This window comes from Trachymyrmex cornetzi, unplaced genomic scaffold, assembly GCF_001594075.2.
Source record: "Trachymyrmex cornetzi isolate Tcor2-1 unplaced genomic scaffold, Tcor1.1 scaffold2660, whole genome shotgun sequence".
NCBI classification, from domain to species: Eukaryota; Metazoa; Arthropoda; class Insecta; order Hymenoptera; family Formicidae; genus Trachymyrmex; species Trachymyrmex cornetzi.
Window position 1 is genome coordinate 2,994 of NW_017297335.1, and position 12,448 is coordinate 15,441.

The 12,448-nt window shown below is 32.2% G+C and overlaps 2 protein-coding genes across 3 annotated transcripts in view; one reads left to right on the forward strand and one right to left on the reverse strand.

Moving 5' to 3' along the window:
- The first annotated feature begins 215 nt into the window (after nucleotides 1–215).
- On the forward strand, nucleotides 216–5,473 carry LOC108761837 (protein FAM173B). 2 transcript variants are annotated; one of them, XM_018508584.1, is made up of 5 exons: nucleotides 216–489; nucleotides 576–748; nucleotides 3,970–4,158; nucleotides 4,236–4,392; nucleotides 5,408–5,473. In XM_018508584.1, exons 1-4 carry the CDS (start codon nucleotides 426–428, stop codon nucleotides 4,383–4,385), a joined length of 576 nt encoding a protein of 191 aa, XP_018364086.1. In that variant the 5' UTR covers nucleotides 216–425; the 3' UTR covers nucleotides 4,386–4,392; nucleotides 5,408–5,473. The 2 variants fall into 2 exon arrangements, with proteins under 2 accessions (XP_018364086.1, XP_018364087.1); XM_018508585.1 differs by lacking the exon at nucleotides 5,408–5,473 and adding an exon at nucleotides 4,518–4,532.
- The window catches only part of LOC108761836 (sodium-coupled neutral amino acid transporter 9), a 17,126-nt gene continuing 9,587 nt past the window's right edge, over nucleotides 4,910–12,448 (reverse strand). Inside the window, exons 4-9 of the mRNA XM_018508582.1 lie at nucleotides 6,546–6,703; nucleotides 6,290–6,454; nucleotides 6,154–6,210; nucleotides 5,607–5,809; nucleotides 5,429–5,533; nucleotides 4,910–5,332 (exon numbers count right to left, since the gene is read on the reverse strand). Of these exons, the coding sequence (XP_018364084.1) occupies nucleotides 4,922–5,332; nucleotides 5,429–5,533; nucleotides 5,607–5,809; nucleotides 6,154–6,210; nucleotides 6,290–6,454; nucleotides 6,546–6,703 (1,099 nt within the window). The 3' untranslated portion in view covers nucleotides 4,910–4,921. The remainder of the gene's footprint in view (nucleotides 5,333–5,428; nucleotides 5,534–5,606; nucleotides 5,810–6,153; nucleotides 6,211–6,289; nucleotides 6,455–6,545; nucleotides 6,704–12,448) is intronic.

Here is a 12,448-nt window from a genome sequence, read left to right on the forward strand (position 1 = left end):
GTTGTGCAGCTTTTTTACTATTTAAAATATCTGCGCAACGACACCGACACCTGTCGGTAGGCGTGTAAAGACAGTTACAGAATAGGGCCCCAGGGGTTAAATTCTTGAAAAGAAACGTATATGAAAGTCTAGAGAAATACTATAGTATACGTAACGTATACTGTAGCATTTCCCTAGACTTTCGCATACATTTCTTTTCAAGAATAGAGCCCCAGGTTAGTTTTGATTTCTGCTAGTACATGGAAACTGGAAAGTAGAAACCCATGAAATAAGAATAAAATCAACAAACAATTGTCTGGGACATGAAATTTATAATACCATGATTTCAAGCTTGATTTCACGTTTGACATTTATAGAACGCTATAAGTCTTATCTGAACGTTTGTTTCACAATATAAACAAATCACATTAACGGAGCATATTGAAATGGAGGTTCCTATCGAGACACGAAAACCATCGAAGATCGGCTTATTTTTTATTGCCGCTACAGGTTCGTTAATATTGTTGTTTTTATTAAATTTAAATTAATCGGTTGCGCTGATTTTTCAATAAGCTGGTCTCTCCCTGTGCCGCCAGGCGGGATTGCAACAGCGATTAGCATCGTGTGTTTTCCATTTATCAGCCCTGCATTTCGCAAGATATGTTTGCCGTACGTGCCAGCTACGCGTCAACAAATAAAGAATATTATTCGAGCGTTAAACAACCGCTCCGGTTCTTTGATTGATCTCGGCAGCGGCGATGGACGTATTGTAAGTATGATAATCATGAGTCACATGCGAGTTATCAAATCACAAGTAAAGAATATTATGGTTACTTTTCTTTTAGGAGACATAATCGACACAAGTGTCGTTTTATCTTTGTTATTTATTGAATGTCAAGGAAAATAGAATGACATTTATGTGAATTGCTTTCCTTTTAGAAGATTGGGTACTTTCCAGCTAGAGACAGATAATACAGTGAGTACTTTCCAGCAAGAGATACAAGGTCCATTTTTTAATTCCTATATGAACTAGACTGCATTGGATCCTTTCTTGTTTTTGCCAAATACCAAATATATATCTAGTTCACTTTAAGTTCTAAAATTGTATTACTATTATTTAGCATAGAAAACAAATCTACAGTATATCACACTGATCATTTCAGCTTTATTTAATATTGACTAACAAAAAGGATATAATAATTCACTATGTTATATTGTATCATCTGTGTCTTGCTGGAAAGGATCCAAAGTCTCCTAAAGAAAATTAGCCTATATGTACACATATAAAAAATATAATTTTATATATTTAAAATAAGTAAAAAATGCAAGCCAATTTAAGTTGATACTGAACGGTAGCATGTAAAACTTGTGTATAACATAAAACCTGTTCTTTTTGGCTGAACTTTTGCACTAGTTCATTTTTCTTCTTTTTTTCTCCTGAAGGAAAAAAGAAGACAGATGGACTGGTGCAAAAGTTCAGCTAAAAAGAACAGGCCTAATAATTGACAATTACATACGGTTGACCACAATTTAGGTCATCTTTATTGTAACAAATAAATAATATGTTTGGTAATTATTTAGAATACAGGGCCTCACCTCCGATTTTGATTATTAAATTAGGAATAAGGGTCAATACGTTTAAATATGGAATATTACATTAAATTTTGATATAACATAAATGAGACGCTTTGTAAAACCGATTATATGTCACGAGTATAATGTCAAAAGTAATCGTTCATGGATAAAATCTTCAATTGACTATTCTATTTAGAAGAATACATATTTTGATAGTCTGAAATTAAAATATCAAACTGAAATATTAAATGCACGATAGAATATTTCAGTTCAATTTTTACAAGCTATTCAAAAACTTATATTATAATTTAAGGTCTTATCAGTCGTCAAATAGAGCACATGCATATCTGGTAAAACGCTTACCAGGTATGTAAATATGAAACCGGAATTTACCAATAGATGACCATAGCTGTCAATGTAGTTGCCGTCAGACCGCGTCATTGAAGCCATTTCCTTGTTCTGACATCTGACAAAGATTTTCAACTCACAACAATACAAGTTTCATACAACAGTATAGTTTGTAATAGCGTTGAACATGTCGAATTTTGTACCTGGAAACTACGACTTGCGGACAGCATTGATTTTCTGTTACCATTTGAAGAAAACTGCTGCAGAATCGCATCGAATGCTTGTCGAAGCTTACGGTGAGCATGCTCTAGGTAAATCACAGTGCTTTGAATGGTTTAAAAAATTCAAAAGTGGTGATTTTAACGTGAGAAACGAAAAACGTAGAAAACCATCGAAAAAGTTTGAAGACAGCGAATTGCAAGCATTGTTGGATGAGGATGACGCTCAAACTCAACAACAACTCGCGGATCAATTGAATGTGACACGAGAAGCCGTTTCCATACGTTTGAAATCCATGGGAAAGATCCAGAAGATGGGAAAATGGATTCCACATGAACTGAATGAAAGACAGCGGGAAAACCGAAAAACCACTTGCGAAATGCTGCTCGCCAGGTACAAAAGAAAGTCATTTCTCCATCGAATTGTGACTGGCGATGAAAAGTGGATATATTTTGAGAATCCTAAGCGTAAAAGATCATGGGTAACTCCAGGCGAACTATCGACATCGACTGCAAGGCCAAATCGCTATGGACGGAAGACAATGCTCTGTGTTTGGTGGGATCAGAAAGGTGTGATCTATTATGAGCTGCTAAAACCTGGCGAAACCGTTAATACTGAACGCTACCGACAACAAATGATCAATTTGAATCAAGCTTTGCGTGAAAAATGACCGGAATATCAAAAAAGGCAACACAAAGTGATTTTGCTTCATGATAATGCACCATCACACACAGCAACTGGTCAAGGAAACGATTGAGGCGTTTGGTTGGAAAATACTTTCGCATGCGGCTTACTCACCAGACTTGGCTCCGTCCGATTACTACTTATTTGCATCGATGGGACACGCACTTGCTCAGCAGCGATTCACTTCTGACGAAGATGTACGAAAATGGCTAGATGACTGGTTTGGCTCAAAAGAACTTTTTTTGGCATGGCATCCACAAATTGTCAGACAGGTGGGAAAAATGTATAGCTAGCGATGGGCAATACTTCGAATAAAATATTTTTTTATCATTTTCATGCAATAAAAGTATATTTTCTATTTAAAAATTCCGATTTCTCATATTTACATATTTGGTATTCCAAGAATTCTTAACTAATAAAGAGCATCAGAACAAGTGAGCGTATTTATAACTGTTAGAATCATAAATAAATATAGGATAAAGGTATGGGCGTCAACTTTTGTGGGAAATGTATGGAATACTCCATACATCAGAATTTTTCATGTATAAAATTTCACACATGAACTAGATTTTCAAAATAATTAGTGTTGATAATAACTAGTGCTTTTTTCTGCCTTGAGAAGATTGAAAATGTATATTGTTCTACACTGCAGCAAGTTCAATTTCAGAGATTAGCCTTTTATTTATAATATTTTTTCCTTGTCTAAAATCTTAACATTGTTCCAGTCAGTTATTTATATATATTATATACATTATATAACGGGATATAATTTTTTATGCATTAAATGTAAGTATTTAATAAAATGAAATTTCTGGAGTATAATTTTTATGAACAATTCTTATTAATATAATTTTATAAATATAAAATTTTAATTAATGACCAGAAGTTTAACAAGAGTATTCTTAAAAAGAGTATTCTTAAAAAAATACAGTTGGTAACCCTATACGCAAGAGACATACTCCGTGAAATGCAAAACAAGGATAAACTTTTTCTCTCTTCCAACGATCGCAACCAATGAGACAATTTATAAATAATAAATAAATAAAATAATAAGTGGCTTAAGTTTAAAAATTGTAAACAATAAGGAGCATCCAGCCACAACGCTTGATGTGTTTAACTTAAAGTATATATTTCAAAATAAAATTAGGTATAATTTATAAATAGGTCCTCACAGCAGCAAAGCGTGGCTTTAAAGCCTATGGTATCGAGTTAAATACCTGGCTAGTATGGTATTCGAGGCTTCAAGCACTGATTAACGGTCTATCGAGCAACACTGTGTTTCACAAACAAGATTTATGGAAACACCACCTAGGAAAATATGATAATGTCGTTATATTTGGAGTAGATCAAATGGTACATTTTTCCTTAATATTCATTGTGACTCTTGAGAAAAAAATAAAATGTATATCAAGAAGTCATCTTTTTTATAGATGGAAGATATTGAAAAAAAGTTTAAAAGCGAATTGCGCAAAGATTCTCTCGTAATCGCATGTAGATTTCCTCTTCCTAACACGCATCCTGTTATGACGATTGGACATGGAGTTGACACCATTTGGGTTTACAAGATACCTCAGAGTTGAATTTAAGGTAACAAAGGATATATACTTAGATTTAATAAATTACAATACAAAATAATTGTTGTGTATTTAATACTATTATGTGTTTATTGAAGTACATAAAACATACAACATTAACGATCTTTGTATTTACAGTGAGAAAATAAATCTGTATTATTCCTAAATTAATGTGCCGTGAATAATTAAATAAATTATGTCATTTATTATGTTTACGAAATAGTTCTGACCTACTTATATAATTTCTATATCATGCTTTCTTAAATTTTAATACATTTTTCAACTCATAAATATCTGTTATTATAACGGACTACTCACTACTCAATGCAATAAATATACATTTTGCACCTAACGTTTTTCTATCTGTTACATTTAAATCTACTTTTTTAAATGTAATTTTTGAACACTAGAGGATTCTTTTAAAATGTATAATGATATGTACGTATAATGATACGCAATTGCATTTATAAATAATTAATATTAAGTATTATATACATAAATGCAATTGCATATACACAGTCTATAAGATTTTAATTATATGATTAACGATCTGTAATAAAAAACTGAGCAATGAGATTTGAAAATCCGATAACAGGTATAGCTAAATGAAATAATATCGAACATATACCTAGCTTTCCTTCTTTCTTCAAAATGGATAAATGTAGTAAATTCGGGAAAGTAAAAACGTAGATAAGTCCGCTTAAAGCGCCAGTATACCTGACAATAGTTCCGATGTAAGGTACAAACGTCGCGAAAATGATACATATAGAAACTAATACGAGATTAATGAAGAGCACTAAGCCTCTATTAGACGCTCTTTTCCATATCCATGAGAGTAACTGAATACGTAGCATATACGCGAGTAAAGGATAGACAGTCACTAATTGAAAAAGTAGCACTATACGAGCACCTATTGTAAGGCCATCCCATTTTTGAAAATTATTTAGTAGGTTCTACAATAAAATAAGATCTAGTTTAGGAAATACATAAATTGTTATGTCATATTGAATATTTTATCATTTTTACAGAAAGATATTATGCGTACTTACATCTTCTATGCACGACTTAGGCAGTGGAAAGCACATAAAAAACGCTACTCCAACGATGATATAAGTTAACGTGACGAGGAAATATGCTATGGTTAAATCCCTTCCCTAAAAATAAAATCTATTTATTCTCTGCAAGGGATCAATATACAAGAAGAAAATACGATTTAAAGTAACTAACATTCTTTTCTTGATTGCGATTACTCTGCATTATGTTGATTACAATATTGTGGATGAAGAATGACATTGCTAACAACCCGGTAAGTGCGGGAAACGTGGGCCGTATTACCCAACTTGTTGTCCATTCGACTTGGCCCATGTTGATGCCCCACGACGCTGATTTGATCACAACGAAGATAATCAGATACATAACTGACACTGTTCCTGTGAAATACATATTAAAAATTTATATCTCGTAATAGCAGATTTTTAATCAGAATTGTATATACGATAAGATATTAAAAGCATATATATTCAAATGGTATATTAAATATAAAAATGGTTAATGATGTATATATATATATAAATATTAATAAAGCCAAAAACATAGGCACTGTATTTCGTAAATCCCATGCTGGTCCCAGTACATCATATGTTTTCTCATATGTTACAATGGTATTATTGTCTTTCGGGCACAAAACTGTAAATCGAAGTGATAAAACCACTTCAGTGGAGACATTATTCTCGAGGAATAAATTAAAACTTTGTATCTATACATGTATATATACCTTCTTTATATGAAATGTTCTCAGATACACGATGTGTTGACCAGCCAGCTATACTATCTGCAAAATGAATATTGTTTTCCGAGATAGTTCACGAGGACACATATCTTATATTTATGTTTAGGACGAGAATATTTACCGTAAATAAAATTGATGCTATTATACAGGAAATTGGCCATTAATATCCAGTAAGCTACAGTTGCGCCTAGCAATACAGCAATACTAAAGATTCTAGCGATATGTTCTGCCCATTTGCCGAGATATATTCGGCACAAGTCTAAAACTTCTATATCTGATCCACCACCTAATTAATCATAATATTATTAATTATAATAAATAATTATATCACACGTTATGATTTGTGATAAAAGTTTTATGATAGAAGAGTTTTTTACCATGATATGCATGTGCAACTATGAGACGATAAGCGGTGTACAGGCATAAACCGCTCATCAGCAAGTTGAGGATAATTCCAGGAAAGAATCCGGCCATCATAATTCCCCATGGCATCGTCAATAATGACGATCCCAGTATTGTATTCCAAATTGAAAATCTAAAACATATATAAAAATTAAATAGGTTTGTATTATTTTCATAATATATGTAATTTTCACAGAATAATACATAATCATGTATATTCTATATACAGGGTGTCCCAAAATTCGCGCATTCGGAGTACAAGACATGATACTTTATGCTAAAACAATTTTTTCCTTTTGCGTCTGACAAGTAGTTTTTGCAGAAGAACAAGTTGAAGTTATACGAGTAAACACAAAAATTATTTATCGGACGCAATTTTGCTAAAGGAAAAAGTTGTTTGTTTTAGCATAAAATATCATGTTCTATACTCCGAATGTGTGAATTTTAGCACACCCTGTATACATAATATATACATATAATTCTATGTTAAATATCTTTCGTAATTTTATTCTAATTCTCAAATTTATGAAATATCTCAGAGAAAGAAATTAGCAATTGAGATCGCATTGAAAAATTTCTAGTCGTTTTATCATAAAAATGCGAATTAGCTCGGATGTCCTATATACAAGTGCTATATGCACAAGTGTATGGGATATACTTATCAGCAATTTCCTCTTAAATAATGTGTATATTACGTTACGTTCATGTCACACAAACATTTCTCTGATAATCGACACTTTGTATATCGTGTTCATGCTCATAAAAAGATATTCCTATCTGTCTTGTTCACAAGACCAATTGCGCATTAGAATGCCCATTATCGTCATATTTTTATTACTCGGTTATCTAATACGAATCCTATAGTCTTATCATAGGCGTATTATATACAGGATGTTCGGAAAGTGTTGGGACACTTATCATGGAAAGTATAAGTATTACAGAAAAGTGTTTCAGACAAAAGTTGTAGAGTTCAAAAAAATCTATTAGGTATTAAACTTAATTCCTGCCGTTTTTCGTCTCCAAAATTGATTTGTTTCGAAGGGAAGATGAATGAATACCTTAATCAAAGTAATTTTCTCCATTTTCTACTTTATTACTAATTAATAATACTTTATTAATAATACTTTGATTAAGGTATTTCCCTTCGAAACCAATCAATTTTGGAGACGAAAAACGGCAGGAATTAAGTTTAACACCTAATATTTACTAATCACATCCATTTGACCTTGGGTGGCGTCGCCAAGGTCACATCAATTTTTTAAAATGAAACATCCCATTTTTTATTGCGTATTCTTATAGTACATTTCAAGAGCTTTCCAAAACACTATAATAAAATTTCTTCATTAAATACTTTTTGAGTTATGAGGCTTGAAAGTCATATTATGTACAGGCATTAGCATTACCCAAAGTGTTCGACCGACGGCTAAAATCTCTTGAATGTTCAGAATCACGACCTGGATAACATTTATCAAGATCAAAACTATTGGAGGTTGTACCTCTTATTTTCATTTTTAGAAATAAATTTTTAGTGCAAAAGTGAAAATAAAAGGAAACTCCAATGACCTTGATCTTGACAAATATTATCTAGGTAATGATCCTGAACATTCAAGAGATTTTAGTCATCGGTCGGACACTTTGGGTTACGCTAATGTCGGCACATACTATGACTTTCAAGCCTCATAACTCAAAAAGTACTTAATGAAAAAATTTTATTATAGTGTTTTATTATAGTGTTTGAAAGCTCTCGAGATGTGCTATAAGAATATGCAATGAAAAATGGGGTGTTCCGTTTAAAAAAATTGATGTGACTTTGATCTGACCTTGACGACGCCACCCAAGGTCAAATGGATGTGATCAGTAAATAGATCTTTTCGAACCCTACAACTTTTGTCTGAAACACTTTTCTGTAATACTTATACTTTCCATGATATTCAGGTGTCCCGACACTTTCCAAACACCCTGTATATACGCGTGGCGTACGGACCGCGAGTATACCCGCGGTCATCAAAATGACATCTTGACAAAATAACATCTTTAATGTTAACTTGTTTGTTCGGTACTTTCGATATGTTTGCATAAAAAATGAAGGCGCTTAATGATGAAATTAAGTTTTGACTCTCGTCCAACAGATAAGTAAAAAAAATTAGAACAAAGATAAATAATAAAATTAGAATGAAAAAAAGATACTTGATAGGTTAAGAAATCGAGTGTAGATTGCACCATATCCGAAAGTGTCTTGATCGAAAATATTCAGAAATCACGCGGTTATCTCGCGGTCGCAAAGGAGGTGTATTGTTACGTACGATTTCGTGAAGTGGCTTTTATAATGTCCAATTAAGTTCAACGGTAGGATAAAGATACATGCATTGTTCTTGATCCATATATATATGGATCCATATATATATGGATCAAGAACAATGCATGTATCTTTATCCTACCGTTGAACTTGATTGGACATTATAAAGGCCACTTCACGAAATCGTACGTAATAATACACCTCCTTTGCGACCGCGAGATAACCGCGTGATTTCTGAATATTTTCGATCAAGACGCACTTTCGGATATGGTGCAATCAACACTCGATTAACCTATCAAGTATCTTTTTTTCATTCTAATTTTATTATTTATCTTCGTTCTAATTTTTTTTACTTATCTGTTGGACGAGAGTCAAAACTTAATTTCATCATTAAGCGCCTTCATTTTTTATGCAAACATATCGAAAGTACCGAGCAAACAAATTAACATTAAAGATGTCATTTTGATGTCAAAATGATGATAAATGCCATCAAATTGTTTGCTGGGTAACGACTAATACTTGTCTCATTTTTTAAATTTCTAATCTTGCTATATATTATTTTTAATTTATCGTCTTCTCCTTCTGTTTATCTTCTTAGAAAAATACATTATAAAAAAATAGAAAAAGAAATAAAGAAAAACTCAATTAATACTAGAAATTTAACTGCCTATTACGGTCGGAGCTGGATCTTCGTTGCTTTTTAATAATTCAATCTTGAATTACTAATATATACTATATATGTACTTGCATATATACCATATTATAGTCTTTTTCTAACTGCGCGCCGAATTGTTTTTCCGGACTAAATAAACGCAATTAAAACTACTCTAGTAATCGCGAATTAAATTGACAAGCAATTTTAATAATTTGATGCTACCATCAAGCATCATATATTATAAAGATGTTAATATATAAAAACTGTTAATAAATTTATTGCGAAAAATATTACCTCGGCCGGGACGTGAACCCGGATCTCTTGTAAACCGTACGAGCCAGTAGACTACCGAGGCCTTAGTAATATTCTTCGCAATAATCGGTACACTAAGGAAACAACGTCTTTCTTTCAGGCGACGTAATCTAAACAATATATTTATATTTTAAATAAAGAAAAGAAAGAAACACAAAAATTAATTAGAAACATTTTGTATAATTTATGGTATATAATTTTATATAAGTATAATATGATCGACTATATATGATCGACGATTTTATATTATAAAGTTTATACTATAAATAGAGCATAATATAAAGTTGTGATTTACACTCGGATTTACATGACTATTTCAAACGTATCCATCTCTCTTTTTTTTAATTGTTCTGTTTATCCATTGGACGAATCGGAGCGAGACTTAATTTCATTTTTAAGATAAATTTATAATAAATTATAAAATCATAAACCGCATATGACAGCCTACGAAGAAAAATATTTACTAACAAAAATTTAAAAAAAGAAAAATTCAATCTTTCTCTATTAATTGAATATTAATCCTCCGCGAACCAGGTGGAAAATCAACATAGATCGTATGTGGATATATTTTATACCCCATGCTTTATCATAAATATACTATAATTTAGTATAATTGGTAATAACGCATTCTTCAGTTGCACAAAATCGGCAACATGCGCGAGGTACTTTTTAGGAAGTTATAGAAATTCATCTTGCTGAGATGTCGTATCCTATCTGGTTCACGGAGTGAAGTTTGATTAAAAATACCGCGAGTAATCGTTATTAACTGTTTCTATTTTTTAGATTAATATACAGGATGTCCTGCAATTTTTGGTCAAGCATTTTTGTATAAATAGAGCGGATTAAACTAAGTCGAAAAGTCCTGTACCAATTTGCAATTTTTGCAATAGTTAGCAAGATATATTAATTACTAAAAATCGCTGAATATTGGTTTCAAATAATTTTTTACTCAAATACTATCAACTTTACAAGAAAACAGCAAGAGTTAAAAATTGCTTATTTTCTTCTCATAAAGTTCTGAGAATTTTTTCAGAATTTTTTTAATACCGTATTTTCTTATGTTAAAAATAGTTGCCAATAAAAAAAAGAAAATGCAGTACTAAAAGGTTGATTAAAAAATCTGAAAAAATTCTTAGAGCTCTATAAGAAGAAAATAAACAGTTTTTGTCTCTTGCTGTTTTCCTGTAAGTTGATAGTATTTGAATAAAAAATTATTGAAGACCAATATTCGGCAATTTTTAGTAATTAATATGTTAACCATTGCGAAAATTGCAAAATAGTAGAGAACTTTTCGATTCAGTTTAGTCTGCTTTATCCACATAAAAGTGCTTGGCCAAAAATTGTGGGATGTCCTGTATACTTCTTGTGTAAAAGATAAACTCTGAAATTTTTTGATAATAATATTGTGTCCTTTATACTGATAAAATAAGGGTGCGACAAAAAGAACTCCCCAATTTCGAGGAGTTATTGTTCCGAGAGTAGTGGAGGTACAGAGACGAGGTGGTGCTCATTCGAAAGCTAATTAAATGCAGTTTTCAGTAGACGTCATGAGTTGGACCGGTTCATGAGCATTGTTTTGAGAGACATGTTCCCGTTTCATCTCATCTCCTTAAGGAGGGACATAAGGTGGCCACCACGATCTCCTAATTTAACCTCCTGTGATTTTTTTCTGTGGGGGTATCTTAAGGCTCACGTCTACGGCCATCGACTCTGAACATTAGACGAACTAAGAGCCGCCATCAGACAAGAAATCGAGGCTATTCCATCCGACAGGTGACCCGGAAGGTGATGGAAAACTTTCGAAATCGCCTTCAACTTCATTGATCGCAATGGTCGCCACTTGGACGATGTAATTTTTAAAACGGTGTAAAATTGCATTATATGTAAGATTCAGAAATAAAGTTTTTTTCCCTACTATATTCCGTTTTTATCCTATTGACTAACGAAATTGGGGAGTCCTTTTTGCCGCATCATGTATTAAATTTTTTATCACTTTTATTTTTATAATAATTAGTCTTTTTATTCTAAAAATTAGAAAAAGATAAATTTATATCGTGCACTTGATACGGGGGTAAAAGTACCGATTAGGGGATCCCCCCCTCCAATGACCTTGACCTTGACATATGTTGTCAAGGTCATAACCCTGAGTAATTTCCAACAGATTTTAGCCGTCACTCGCTCTCTGTAAAAAAGTTATTAATAATCAAAATTTCAAAAATGGCGTCTTATTTCTATACAATGGCTGCGTTCAGCAGAGAAAGCAGCTTTGCAACTGTTGTAAAATTCTTCAATATGATTGGTCTTGCTCGTAGTTCCTCATTGGATCTAAATGTATAAACTAATCATATTCAAGAATTTTACAACAGTTGCAAAGCTGCCTTTTCTGCTGAACGCAGCCATTTTTATTCAATATTTAAAGCATCTAATCTAATGGATACATCATACTCATAACTTCAAAAAAGGTATCAATTCTTTCGTCAAAATTATATATTATTTTAAATAAGAATTCGGCAAGATAATATATATACAGGGTGTCTCAGAAAATGTTACTGAAACACAGTGGGGACATAGATTGGATCAAGGGGAACAAAACAGTTTTGTACCATTTTGCAGTT